Here is a 15,354-nt window from a genome sequence, read left to right as displayed (position 1 = left end):
GGGAGTGCAGCGAAGGTTCACCAGACTGATTCCAGGGATGGCTGGACCGACATATGAGGAGAGACTGGATCAACTGGGCCTTTATACACTGGAGTTTAGAAGGATGGGAGAGGATCTCATAGAAACGTATAAGATTCTGATGGGACGGGATAGGTTAGATGCGGGAAGAATGTTCCCAATGTTGGGGAAGTCCAGATCCAGGGGACACAGTCTTAGGATAAGGGGTAGGCCATTTAGGACTGAGATGGGGAGAAACTACTTCACTCAGAGTTGCTAACCTGTGGAATTCCCTGTCGCAGAGAGTTGTTGATGCCAGTTCATTGGATATATTCAAGAGGAAGTTAGATATGGCCCTTATGGCTAAAGGGATCAAGGGGTATGGAGAGAAAGCAAGAAAGGGGTACTGAGGTGAATGATCAACCATGATCTTATTGAATGGTGGTGCAGGCTCGAAGGGTTGAATGGCCTACTCCTGCACCTATTTTCTATGTTTCTCTATGTTGCAAAAGCAGCTTTTGCACTCAGATTTCACCATTTTAAGTTCGGATATCACCAGTGTGATAAAGAACAATGTTATACAGACTGATATTGCACCTCATATTTTTTGCCAAAATCAACTTTTTTCATTCATTTTCTTCTCTTCCCTGATCTTTCTGTGCACCATCCCTGGCACAGAGCAGCCAGAGATAAATTATTCCTGTTGTCCTCTCACTGACATAGCACCTGGCTCCAAAGCAGCATTACTAGTATTATCAGTAGTGCAGCATGTACATAAATTACAAGTCTGAACCAATTTGCTACCACTCATTCCTTGATGCAGTATGCATAGGTGATTGGAGCGTGGGCAGATACAGCAGGAGCGGCGAGGTCGGGGCGAAGGAGCGGTGAGAGACTGTGGAGGCACGTGATCGGGGCTCAGGGGAGGAGTGAGTTCGGAGCCAGGGGCAGCACAGGCCAGCCCACACTGCGATGTGTGCGCGCACTAGGTCAGTGCAGCAGAGCTGGTCTCCAGTTGTCTTGGTTAATCCTTGCCACTGGACCAAGTGTGCAACAACCACCACACGTTAAAAAAATCCATGGACAGGCATCTTCCATCCTGAAGGATGTAGTGCGGGTCCTTCATTCGAAACATCTGTGAACGCATCCTTTTTTGGCGTGGAAGTAAGTCATCCTCGTTTCGAGGGACCGCCTATGATGATGATGCATAGCTCCAATATGGTTCATCACTATACTAATGATTAAAATAATAATTCACACTTGAAAAGCTACTGTTGAGTTAATACCACATTATAAAGTCTAATGTTATTATAAATGTTACACAGCTGTTTTACATTTCCAATGCAGCTATCCAAATTAAAAACAGCTTGGCACCTGTTCTGCGAAGAGGTTAGCAATTTCTTCATACGTCTTTCCTGCTTCAGTTAATGGATCTGTCAAAATGGATTCACCTGAAACACAAATCAATGAATGGGAGTCCTTTGGCCAATTGTACTGCAAATGTTATGACAGATACCCTTTACTATGAAAGAAATTCTCTACAAAAAGAAAACTCCCAGTTTCCCCAATTATCGGTGTAACTGGTGCACAAAATTGTGGAATTTTTAAAACCATCGTGCTAGAAGTCGGCCCCGCCCACAAAACAGGCTACACCCAAAGGTGAATGAATCGCTATTGAGCGTTTCTGCTAATTGCACTTATTCGCAGGTCTTGAGGGGGGGAGCTCCAAAATTTAAGCTGAAACTTTTGTGCGCAAGGACACAAATAGGTACATTTTGAAAGGTTTTCAATTACTTTTTTAAATTTACTAAGGAACTGACTATTGTACCCCAATCTAACTAGAAAATAGTTTTGTATACTTTGTCATTTTCAGTAATTTAAAATTTAAAATGCTTATTTTTTGTGATAAACCCATTTTCAGCAGTATTAAATCAAATTTTACCAAGTTACCACTTAAATATAATCAAGGAATTTTTTTAAAGCAAAAGTTTAAAAAAATTACATTTTAAAACACTGCCTGATTACGCCGGTTCACGGCAGACTTACATTTGGCAAAATGCAAATAAATTTGAGCGGAAACTCGGGGAGAAAAACACTTTTCAAAACTGTCTTAATTTGCACTGGAATCGCCGATTGCGCCCAAAATGGAAACTCTACCCCTATAAAATGTTTAATTTCAGAAAGGTCATGCAAGTCCTGCCAAGAATGAAAATTTACCTAGACACAAAGCACACTTTGGGCTGGATTTTCAGCTTTCTCTGTTTCGGGGCGAAAACGGAAGCGTGGTGGGAAAATGACCGCCCAATTAGCGTAACCAATTGATTGCCTAACTTTCGACATTTGGGGTCTGCACTAGGGGTGCAGCACAAAGGGAGGTGTTGCACTATTTATGCAGTGCAAAAACGGGATCTTCGTCAACTTTAGTGCAGAGTTGGGAGCGCTGCGAGAGGCGCGGGGGGAAACAAAAAAAACATTCAAAAAACATTACCAACACCCTTCCCCAACAAATAACTGCAAAAATATTTAAAAATAAAAACTTCAACTTAGCTTTTTCCCCAGTTTTTCCAACTTACCGCTGTCGGCAGGGCTGGACCGCCATGCTTTCCCTGGCAGTCATCAGGGCACGGGTCGGGTAAGTCACGAAACTCTGACGTTGTTGCAATCAGAGTCATTATACCCCGGCGCAGCTCTCCACGGTGATGCTTTCAAGCACCGCCGCAAAAAACAAGCCGAGGATTGCAACCAAGCGAAAAACAGCCGAGCGCGCCTGTTTTTTTGCTGCGGATGGTCAAAACGGGACGAAAACTCGGTCGCAAACCACCTGAAAATCCAGCCGAATAATTCTCTTGGTAATGTTAAGAGATTCTTGAATGAAATGCAGGTGCAGCACCTAAAACACGGAACCCTTGGGACCGAGGCCGGTCCGGATTCCGGGCTTTCGATTTTTTTCTGATGTCAAGAATCCGGAAACACACGAGCTCAGGTTTGGGTATTCCGGATTTCGGAACATCAGAAGTCGGGGGTGGGGGGTGGGGGGGGGGGTGGGTGGGAGGGAAGGGGAGGGATTCCCGACGAGGAGTTGTTCGGGCCATCCAGCCGCACAGAGGTGGTGGTTGGCTGGGCCGGCTCCGCGGTAAGGGCAGCGGCGGTGAGGCGAGCGGGGCAAGAAGAGGTCCCCATGGTCAGCAGGGTCGTCTGGTCCGGATTCTGGAACATTTTATGGATTCCGGTACATTTTATGGATTCCGGATGACTCTGCCACCGATTGTCCCGGAGTCCGGATTGCAGAACATGGATTCTCAATGCTGAACCTGGATAGCATTATACAAGGCTTCCGTGTTGTAGGTTCTGATATGTTATTGTTAAGACAATATGTTCTGTGGATAATCATTCCATAAAAATTATAGTACGATAATAGAAAGTTTTTTTTAATATGGCAGTATCATTCACACACTGCACAAATATAGTAGCCTTGGCAGCATCGACAAAAGGAAAAGAAAATGGACCAAAATGGAATTTAAAAAATCAGAATTCCAGAGTGGATATATTTTTTTAAGTTTGACAGATGCACTGAAGCGATTACAACACCATAATTACAAAATATTTATATCATCTCCTGGACCCTACAATAAGTTTACAAATATCTGTTACTCTTCAGGGACCATGCTTGGCTATCCAAATATTATGAATTTTTTTTTTAAAAACAGGCTTTTTGTCCTTCAAAATCTCACATTTCACTTTTAAGAACCAACAACCAGACAGGGTGTCGACAAAAAGGATTACAGTAATTTCTGTATGTATGTTAATGATGTTACACCAGATTAATTACTATAATGCACCTATTGGTTACATATATGCTTGCATGAGACATAACAAAAGCATATTTTATGTACATTTAGGGAAGTGTCAAACCAAAAGCAATCTGCTGCTAAATCAGACGGTTTGAATATCAAGTGAAAGCCTACATAGACATAGGGTATGAGCAAATAGCAATATCATACAGCCTTTCACTGTGGCCTAGCTCCAGTCCAATTATAATTCATATTCTTTACCAGTTGCAGAGAACTATTGCTAATGGCCTGGGGATAGGCTATGTGCCGACCATTTCAGTCAAGGAATGCTGCATAAAGTAGTATGAACCAAATAACGGCCCCTATTTTTGCCATGAAATCCTCCCTTTGCAACTTTGGCAAAAGCTTGTACGCCGGCTCCCACTGTCAACGTCAGTTTGATTTTTTTGGGTGCCCGATGACGTCATAACTGGACCAGGCAGCATTTTTGGCTGTTTATTCCACAGTTAAGTGATTTTCCCCGTGTGCGATTCTTTTGAGCGCGGCGCACAGTGGCCAAAAGCACCACAACAAAACCCTTCTGTTAACTTAAGGAAATTGGCGTGGCGCATAAGATGACATTGGAGCGAGGCAAAATACAAATGCATGATTATTTTTTCACAGGGAACTCTGAAATTGGAGCAAGGAAAGAAGATTTTTCAGAGGGAACTATTTCAAGGATTTTCATCTGTTGGCCCCCCCTCAACCCGGCCAGAAAGGACCCACTCTCCTCACTGTAACCCCAGGCCGAAAGGACCCACTCCCCTCGCTGTAACCCCGGGCTGAAAGGACCCACTCTCCTCGCTGTAACCCCGGGCCGAAAGGACCCACTCCCCTCGCTGTAACCCCGGGCTGAAAGGACCCACTCCCCTCGCTGTAACCCCGGGCTGAAAGGACCCACTCCCCTCGCTGTAACCCCGGGCCGAAAGGACCCACTCCCCTCGCTGTAATCCTGGGCCGAAAGGACACGCGCCCACCCCTCTAACTCTGGCCAGAAAGGACTGCTCCCCCCGCTGTACACGCTGTAATCCCGGGCCGAATGGCTCTCCTGCTCCTGGTCCTGTTGCAACCCCGGGCCGTGAAACTTCAACTTGCAGGGGGAGCTGGACCGCGAGTGGGGGAGCCATTTGGCCCAGGATTGCAGCGGGGTGGGGTGGGCAGTCCTTTCTGGCCGGGGTTACCGCAGGGTAGCGGGCTTCAGCTATCAGTGTGTCTCTGGTTGCCCTTGCAACCTCAGCTTTTCACGCATGCCCACAGAGTTTTTGACGCATACTTGAAGCTCTGCCCCCAGAATTAACTATGGGTAGTCCAGCGGCAACATTTAATTTTACTTTGGGGAAAGTTGAGATTTTTTTTGGTGCAATCGGGCAAAAAAAATCATACGTTATCGTACGCGAGCGCTAAAAATCAAGAAAGTGGAAAATAGGGGCCCAATGTCTGCAGGGAGGCACAGGCAGAGATAAAAGAAAAGGCTCTTCAAAGCTAACAAAAATGATGCAACTTTTAAAATTATTGAACTATGAATGCATTTATTAATGGCTACTTCATATTAGATTACCATCATCTGCAGTTAGCTCTCCAAAGACTGCAGCTAGCAAATGTGCATGCAAAATTCTCAAACATTTAATTAACATAACACTCTACCTTCGTAACCACTGGTTGTGAAGACCTGTGAAAGGTTTTGCAGAGCTTTTCCTATCTTCTGATACTCCTTAGGCAACGCTTCAAGAGAACATAGAATACAGTCAGCACAGAACACCTTCATTTATGTAACTTAAAAGCAGTCAATACAAATTGCACAGAAGAGTGCCTCTAGCTCCTCTGGAACATAGGAACAGGAGTAGGCCAGTCAGCCCCTCGAGCCTGTTCTGTCATTCAGTTAGATAATGGCTGATCAGTATCTTAACTGAAACTACCCACCTTGGTTCCGTAACTCTTAATACCCTTGCCGAACAAAAATCAAGCAAACTCAGTTTTGAAATTTTCCAATGACCTATAGTCTCAACAGTTTTTTGGGGAAGAGTGTTCCAGATTCCACTATCCACTTTGTGTGAAGAATTGCTTTCTGCCATCACCCCTGAATGATGTATGCCTAAAGGCTTTGCCCCCTTATTCTGGACTCCTCCACCAGAGGAAATAGTTTCTCTCTATCTATCCCATCAACACCTCAATTAAATCACCCCTTAATCTTTTATAATTGAGGGAATACAAGCCTAGTCTATTAGTCTATCCTCATAATTTAACCATTTAGTCCTGGTATCACTCTGGTGAATCAGCATTGCACCCCTCAAGCCCAATATAACCTTCCCGAGGTATGGTGCCCAGAACAGAATGCAGTACTCCAGATGAGGTCTAACCAGAGCTCTCTGCAGCTGTAACATAACTTCTATAACTTTGTATTCCAGCCTGCTTAAAATAAAGACCAACAATCCATTAGCCTTTTACATTTTTTTTTTAATCTGTCCACTAGCTTTTACTGATTTCTGTACTTGAACCCCAAAATCGCTTTGCTCATCCAAAGTTCCTAGCTTCTTGCCATTTAGAAAATACTCTAATCTATCTTTCTTAGATAGTAACAATGCTACTGAAAGATGGATTTGGGTCATATACACAAACTGAAGAGAAACACAGTTCCAACCGTACATTTTTGTTTGTGCATTTATGATATATCAGTATATTACAACCAATACAGATCAAAAGAGAGATAGCTTTATTGTATTTTCAAGATCCTATCTGTCCGGTTTTAGTTTTATTTTTTACTTATTACAAAGAGGAAGTGAGATTGGTTCAAATGCATTTGGTGCATGGTACAGTAGCAACTACTTGATATCAAAAGTTAGTACAATGCTTACAAAAAGACTTTTTAAAAATAAAATCTACACCTAGCAATATCTCCACAGCAATTAATTTTTCAGGAGTTTGAGCAAGCCTTACCATTATTTAATATGGTTTAAAAAAAATTTAAAAATAGGTGAATGGCTCAGGGAAGTACTTTCTGCATGATTTCCAAGGCTGGGCAGCCAATCACTGCTCCTAACACACTCCACTGCTCTATAGAAAATGATCAGCCACAGGGATGGCAGTTGAGACTGAGCTTTACAGTATCTACTCATGATGCCATAGAGTGGCAGGACGTGGTATTGTGCTTGAATTCCCAATCATAATTTACACCATGGGCAGGTGCAGAGTAGAAGTCGGAGACAAATAGGATCCGATCTAAAGCCACTCATTCACCCAGTAGCAGAGGGTAGTAAAAGAGATTAGGTGAACAACAGGAAGCAAAAGTGGAGCTATATAAATATATAGGAAGAGACAGATATATAAAAATAAAACATAAGAACATAAGAATTAGGCCATCTAGCCCCTTGAGCCTGCTCCGCCATTCAATAAGATCATGGCTGATCTGGCCCGTGGACTCAGCTCCACTTACACGCCCGCTCCCCGTAACCCTTAATTCCCTTATTGGTTAAAAATCTATCTATCTGTGACTTGAATACATTCAATGAGCTAGCCTCAACTGCTTCCTTGGGCAGAGAATTCCACAGATTCACAACCCTCTGGGAGAAGAAATTCCTTCTCAACTCGGTTTTAAATTGGCTCTCCCGTATTTTGAGGCTGTGCCCCCGAGTTCTAGTCTCCCCGACCAGTGGAAACAACCTCTCTGCCTCTATCTTGTCTATCCCTTTCATGATTTTAAATGTTTCTAGATCACCCCTCATCCTTCTGAACTCCAACGAGTAAAGACCCAGTCTACTCAATCTATCATCATAAGGTAACCCCCTCATCTCCGGAATCAGCCTAGTGAATCGTCTCTGTACCCCCTCCAAAGCCAGTATATCCTTCCTTAAGAAAGGAGACCAAAACTGCATGCAGTACTCCAGGTGCGGCCTTAGCAATACCCTATCCAGTTGCAGCAGGACCTCCGTGCTTTTGTACTCCATCCCTCTTGCAATGAAGGCTAACATTCCATTCGCCTTCCTGATTACCTGCTGCACCTGCAAACTAACTTTTTGGGATTCATGCACAAGGACCCCCAGGTCCCTCTGCACCTCAGCATGTTGTAATTTCTCCCCATTCAAATAATATTCCCTTTTACTGTTTTCTCCCGCCCCCCCCCCCCCCCAAGGTGGATGACCTCACATTTTCCGACATTGTATTCCATCTGCCAAACCTTAGCCCATTCGCTTAACCTATCCAAACGGCTTTCCCACTAATCTTTGTGTCATCTGCAAATTTTGTTACACTACACTCTGTCCCCTCTTCCAGGTCATCTATGTATATTGTAAACAGTTGTGGTCCCAGCACCGATCCCTGTGGCACACCACTAACCACCGATTTCCAACCTGAAAAGGACCCATTTATCCCGACTCTCTGCTTTCTGTTAGCCAGCCAATTCTCGATCCATGCTAATACATTTCCTCTGACTCCGCATACCTCTATCTTCTGCAGTAACCATTTGTGTGGCACCTTATCGAATGCCTTTTGGAAATCTAAATACACCACATCCATCGGTACACCTCTATCCACCATGCTTGTTATATCCTCAAAGAATTCTAGTAAATTAGTTAAACATGATTTCCCCTTCATGAATCCATGCTGCGTCTGCTTGATTGCACTATTCCTATCCAAATGTCCCGCTATTTCTTCCTTAATGATAGTTTCAAGCATTTTCCCCACTACAGATGTTAAACTAACCAGCCTATAGTTACCTGTCTTTTGTCTGCCCCCTTTTTTTAAAAACAGAGGCGTTACATTAGCTGCTTTCCAATCCGCTGGTACCTCCCCAGAGTCCACAGAATTTTGGTAGATTATAACGAATGCATCTGCTATAACTTCCGCCATCTCTTTTAATACCTTGGGATGCATTTCATCAGGACCAGGGGACTTTGTCTACCTTGAGTCCCATTAGCCTGTCCAGCACTACCCTAGTGATAGTGATTGTCTCAAGGTCCTCCCTTCCCACATTCCTGTGACCAGCAATTTTTGGCATGGTTTTTGTGTCTTCCACTGTGAAGACCGAAGCAAAATAATTGTTTAAGGTCTCAGCCATTTCCACATTTCCCTTTATTAAATCCCCCTTCTCATCTTCTAAGGGACCAACATTTACTTTAGTCACTCTTTTCCGTTTTATATATCTGTAAAAGCTTTTACTATCTGTTTTTATGTTTTGCGCAAATTTACCTTCGTAATCTATCTTTCCTTTCTTTATTGCTTTCTTAGTCATTCTTTGCTGTTGTTTAAAATTTTCCCAATCCTCTAGTTTCCCACAAACCTTGGCCACCTTATACGCTTTGATTTGATACTCTCCTTTATTTCCTTGGTTATCCACGGCTGGTTATTCCTTCTCTTACCGCCCTTCTTTTTCACTGGAATATATTTTTGTTGCGCACTATGAAAGAGCTCCTTAAAAGTCCTCCACTGTTCCTCAATTGTGCCAACTTTTAGTCTGTGTTTCCAGTCTACTTTAGCTAACTCTGGTCTCATCCCACTGTAGTCCCCTTTGTTTAAGCATAGTACGCTCGTTTCTGACACAACTTCCTCACCCTCAATCTGTATTACAAATTCAACCATACTGTGATCACTCATTCCGAGAGGATCTTTTACTAGGAGATCGTTTATTATTCCTGTCTCATTACACAGGACCAGATCTAAGATAGCTTGCTCTCTTGTAGGTTCTGTTACATACTGTTCTAAGAAACAATCCCGTATGCATTCTATGAATTCCTCCACCAGGCTACCCAGTGCGATTTGAGTTGACCAATCGATATGTAGATTAAAATCCTCCATGACTACTGCCGTTCCTTTTTCACATGCCTCCATTATTCCCTTGATTATTGCCCGCCTCACCGTGAAGTTATTATTTGGGGGCCTATAAACTACGCCCACCAGTGACTTTTTCCCCTTACTATCTCTAATCTCCACCCACAATAATTCAACATTTTGTTCATTAGAGCCAATATCGTGTCTCTCTCAACTGCCCTGATATCATCCTTTATTAACAGAGCTACCCCACCTCCTTTCCCTTAAAATAAAAATAAAAATAAAAATAAAAAAGGGAAGGTGGCTCAACCGTGGCTATCAAGGGAAATCAGGGATAGTATTAAAGCCAAGGAAGTGGCATACAAATTGGCCAGAAATAGCAGCGAACCTGGGGACTGGGAGAAATTTAGAACTCAGCAGAGGAGGACAAAGGGTTTGATTAGGGCAGGGAAAATGGAGTATGAGAAGAAGCTTGCAGGGAACATTAAGACGGATTGCAAAAGTTTCTATAGATATGTAAAGTGAAAAAGGTTAGTAAAGACAAACGTAGGTCCTCTGCAGTCAGAATCAGGGGAAGTCATAACGGGGAACAAAGAAATGGCGGACCAATTGAACAAGTACTTTGGTTCGGTATTCACGAAGGAGGACACGAACAACCTTCCGGTTATAAAAGGGGTCGGGGGGTCTAGTAAGGAGGAGGAACTGAGGGAAATCCTTATTAGCCGGGAAATTGTGTTGGGGAAATTGATAGGATTGAAGGCCGATAAATCCCCAGGGCCTGATGGACTGCATCCCAGAGTACTTAAGGAGGTGGCCTTGGAAATAGTGGATGCGTTGACAGTCATTTTCCAACATTCCATTGACTCTGGATCAGTTCCTATGGAGTGGAGGGTAGCCAATGTAACCCCACTTTTTAAAAAAGGAGGGAGAGAGAAAACAGGGAATTATAGACCGGTCAGCCTGACATCGGTAGTGGGTAAAATGATGGAATCAATTATTAAGGATGTCATAGCAGTGCATTTGGAAAGAGGTGACATGATAGGTCCAAGTCAGCATGGATTTGTGAAAGGGAAATCATGCTTGACAAATCTTCTGGAATTTTTTGAGGATGTTTCCAGTAGAGTGGATAAGGGAGAACCAGTTGATGTGGTATATTTGGACTTTCAGAAGGTGTTCGACAAGGTCCCACACAAGAGATTGATGTGCAAAGTTAGAGCACATGGGATTGGGGGTAGTGTACTGACATGGATTGAGAACTGGTTGTCAGACAGGAAGCAAAGAGTAGGAGTAAATGGGTACTTTTCAGAATGGCAGGCAGTGACTAGTGGGGTACCGCAAGGTTCTGTGCTGGGGCCCCAGCTGTTTACACTGTACATTAATGATTTAGATGAGGGGATTAAATGTAGTATCTCCAAATTTGCGGATGACACTAAGTTGGGTGGCAGTGTGAGCTGCGAGGAGGATGCTGTGAGGCTGCAGAGCGACTTGGATAGGTTAGGTGAGTGGGCAAATGCATGGCAGATGAAGTATAATGTGGATAAATGTGAGGTTATCCACTTTGGTGGTAAAAACAGAGAGACAGACTATTATCTGAATGGTGACAGATTAGGAAAAGGGGAGGTGCAAAGAGACCTGGGTGTCATGGTACATCAGTCATTGAAGGTTGGCATGCAGGTGCAGCAGGCGGTTAAGAAAGCAAATGGCATGTTGGCCTTCATAGCAAGGGGATTTGAGAATAGGGGCAGGGAGGTGTTGCTACAGTTGTACAGGGCATTGGTGAGGCCACACCTGGAGTATTGTGTACAGTTTTGGTCTCCTAACCTGAGGAAGGACATTCTTGCTATTGAGGGAGTGCAGCGAAGGTTCACCAGACTGATTCCCGGGATGGCGGGACTGACCTATCAAGAAAGACTGGATCAACTGGGCTTGTATTCACTGGAGTTCAGAAGAATGAGAGGGGACCTCATAGAAACATTTAAAATTCTGATGGGGTTAGACAGGTTAGATGCAGGAAGAATGTTCCCAATGTTGGGGAAGTCCAGAACCAGAGGTCACAGTCTAAGGATAAGGGGTAAGCCATTTAGGACCGAGATGCGGAGGAACTTCTTCACCCAGAGAGTGGTGAACCTGTGTAATTCTCTACCACAGAAAGTTGTTGAGGCCAATTCACTAAATATATTCAAAAAGGAGATAGATGAGGTCCTTACTACTAGGGGGATCAAGGGGTATGGCGAGAAAGCAGGAATGGGGTACTGAAGTTGAATGTTCAGCCATGAACTCATTGAATGGCGGTGCAGGCTGGAAGGGCCGAATGGCCTACTCCTGCACCTATTTTCTATGTTTCTATGTTTCTTGTCTATCTTTCCAAATTGTCAGATACCCCTGTATGTTTAATTCCCAGTCTTGGCCACCCTGCAACCATGTTTCTGTAATGGCCACCAAATCATACCCATTTGTAATGATTTGTGCCGTCAACTCATTTACTTTATTTCGAATGCTGCGTGCATTTAGGTAGAGTGTTTTAATCCTAGTTTTTAAACCATGATTGGTTTAAAAACACACAAATTTATTGAAATATACACTTTACAAGAGTAGTCTCGCTCGGAGGGGAAAATATTTTATCTGTATTTAGTACTTCCTTAAAGAAGGCAGCACTGATCTCCAGCTGTGGTTCAGTTATTTGAACAGTGCTTTGTTCACACTCCCTTCGAATTGTATTTTTCCCTTAAGTGCATTTCATTTCCAGAAGATAGATATGAAACGTTACTGATTGAACAATAAATCAAGATTGCAGGTCAGAGTTTACTTTATTGCCATCCAATTGGTCTGTGTTTTAGTCTGTACATAGCAGTGCCGTCAAAAGTCCCAAGAACAGGTTACCCACACACCAGCCAAACAATGGCACATGGCATCAGGGAACCAATACATGGAAAGAAAAGTGTGTACTCGTTGAAAGATAATATGAAGAATCGCATTGAATTTCAAAAGCAAATACACACCAAATTGATTTTCATTTATTTTATTAAGATTGTAAAGTTTCAGTTCCTTTCTTGTTTAGCCCTTCCTTCATCTAGCATGTCTCATTCTACCAAGATACAAGCATCCTCAATCAGTTCAACAGTCCTCAGTAGAGCACCGAGGAGATCGGAGGCCCAATATACTCAGTTAAATGTGACCGTATGTAACCTCGTGTACACAAATATACTTCGGTCTATCAAACCACTACTGCCACAGACCCTCCACAAACTAATTTGTTAGCTCTACTCCACCCACTTAATCTCCTTCATAAGAGTTTTACTCTATTGTGATCCAAAAGCTTCCATGCTTGAGCTAAGCCCTTCCTCAGTAAAGCATACATTCAAACAGATTCTGAGCTTTAAAAAGAGACTGATATATGCAGGAATAATGGCCCCAAGTTTCCACATGATTTGCTCCTGATTTTTTAGGAGCAACTGGTGTAGAACGGAGTATCTTAGAAATCGGAATTCTCGTCAGTTAGAACAGTTTCACTTTGGAACAGAATTTTTTTTTTCCAAAAGGGGTCGTGTCCAGCCACTTACACCTGATTTCAAAGTTTTCACAGTGAAAACATACTCCAAACTAACTTAGAATGGAGTAAGTGAAGATTTTTGTACGCTTGAAAAAACCTTGTCTACACATTAAAAAATCAGGCACAGGTTACAAATTAGGCGTAGGGAACGAGGGCAGGGGCGAGGGAAGGGAAGTCATTAAATTCTACAATAAATCCTTAGTTATTACTTATACAAATATTATACAAATAAATCCAACCTGAATAAAAATTTATAAGCAAAGAAAAGATTAAATAAACCATGTTCCTACCTGTGTGAAAGTTCCAGGCAGGCCTTTCAGGAAGCGGTTTGCCGTCGGGACCGAAGGCTGAACGGGCCGGGCCCGAGATTTCGGGCAGGGCCCGTCCCCAGCACCAGATTTACAGGTAGGTGGCGTTGGGGAGGGGAGGGGAGGGGGGGGAGGTTCAGGTCGGTGGGGGGGGGGGGGGGGGGGGGGGGGGAGAAAGATTGAGGCCATTCGGCCAGGGCTAGGGGCTGTGTGCTTCGGGGCCCTCCCACACAGTTTCGGGCACCTGGAGCTACTGCACTTGCGTGCTCACTGTAGCGTGCATGTGCAGAGGTCCCGGCACTGTTTTCAGCGCAGGGACCTGGCTCCGCCCTCCTACAGCTCCTGCTGCGCCGCGCTGAGGGCCAGAGGACCTGCAGGGAGGTGGAGAATACGGAGGTTTTTTTTAGGTGCACTTTGTGGCGCGAAAAACGGGCGTCCAGGTCGGGACTGCGCCGTTCTAGGTGCGGCTCGAAACTTGGGCCCAATATAAACATTTGGAAATGTTATTCATTTGCTGATATTTTGTTACATTGTAGTGTTTAAATGAATATTTGGGAAGAACAGGAGAAGAGCATTTAGTAAGTCTGTTCTGTAATCTGCAGACAGCAGCACTGTCACCCACCCAGCCAAGGCTACTGCATGACACCAGGATTTCTTATATATAAAAAAAAGAAAAAAGGAAAAACACAAATTGAAAGAGGAGAAAAAATGCTGGAATTACTCAGTTGGTCAAGCAGCATCTATGGAGAGAGAAACGTTTCAGGTCGATGGCCCTTCGCCAGAACTGGAAAAAGTTAGAGATGCAAGAAGTTTTTAAGCAAGTGTAGAGGCAGAGAAAGGGGGAGGGGAGGAAAGAACAAAAGGGAAGGGAGAAGAGATTAAAAGACAAAAGGGATGATGGCGCAAGGCAAAAGGAGATGGTAATTGGACAGGTTAAGAAACAAAAGATGGGTCTCGATAGGGTGAAAATGGAGATGGCTGAATCAACAGCTGCCGTGGGAAAGAGAAAAAATAGGGGCAGAGGTTATGATCTAAAATTGTTGAACACTATGTTGAGTATAGAAGGCTGTAAAGTGCCTAAACGACAGATGAGGTGCTGTTCCTTGAGCTTATGTTGAGCTTCATTGCAACAGCGCAAGAGGCCGAGGACAGAGAAATCAGAGTGGGAGTGGTGCAGAGAATTAAAGTGACAGGCGACCAGAAGCTCGGTCACACTTACAGACTGAACGGAGGTGTTCTGCAAAGTGGTCACCCAATCTACGCTTGGTCTCCCCAGTGTAGAGGAGACCACATCGTGAGCAGCAAATACAGTATACTAAATTGAAAGAAGTACAATTCACCTGGAAGAAGTGTTTAGGGCCCTGGACAGTGGAAAAGGTGGTAAAAGGGCAGGTTTTGCATCTCCTGCGCTTGCACGGGAAGGTGCCGTGGGAAGGGGAAGGGGTGATTGAGGAGTGGACCAGGGTGTCGCAGATGGAGTGGTTACTTCGGAATGCTGAAAGATGAGACTATGCTTTGATTGCTCTTTAATTGCAAGTTGCATTAGAATCCTTTGCAATTCACCAAAACTACCAATTCTAGGATGTTACTGTCTCCATATTTTTATGGTAGCAAATGGATAAAAACATTTTTTTAAAACAGAGCATCATTCATTGGTGAAATTACAAATTATCTTAATAGTGGCAAGTGTTGTTTACTGTGCACAAGGATCATTTGAAAACGTACATACACAGATCATGGTTTTATTTATTAAGCAAACACAATTCTGAAATTGACATGCCATAAGATAAATTAGTTTATATGTTCGTATGTTTTTAGAATAATTTTTGATTAATTTAATTTTAGTCTGAATGTGGGGGTTGCGGGGACACCTGCCATCCACATTCAATTATTAAGCAATTAACTGGTC

General features: G+C 43.5%; 1 protein-coding gene across 7 annotated transcripts in view; it reads right to left on the bottom strand.

The window, feature by feature from the left end:
- The window catches only part of snx9b (sorting nexin 9b), a 184,136-nt gene that overhangs the window by 28,702 nt on the left and 140,080 nt on the right, over positions 1 to 15,354 (bottom strand). For all 7 annotated transcript variants that reach the window (XR_011595029.1, XR_011595030.1, XM_070889694.1 and 4 more), the window contains exons 13-14: positions 5,472 to 5,549; positions 1,372 to 1,448 (exon numbers count right to left, since the gene is read on the bottom strand). Coding sequence is in view for 5 of the 7 variants with exons in the window: in XM_070889694.1 (XP_070745795.1) it covers positions 1,372 to 1,448; positions 5,472 to 5,549 (155 nt within the window). In the remaining 2 variants the exon portion in view is untranslated. The remainder of the gene's footprint in view (positions 1 to 1,371; positions 1,449 to 5,471; positions 5,550 to 15,354) is intronic.

The sequence above is a fragment of the Pristiophorus japonicus genome, chromosome 9, assembly GCF_044704955.1.
Source record: "Pristiophorus japonicus isolate sPriJap1 chromosome 9, sPriJap1.hap1, whole genome shotgun sequence".
Taxonomy (NCBI): Eukaryota; Metazoa; Chordata; class Chondrichthyes; family Pristiophoridae; genus Pristiophorus; species Pristiophorus japonicus.
This window is presented reverse-complemented; position numbering and strand designations above follow the sequence as displayed.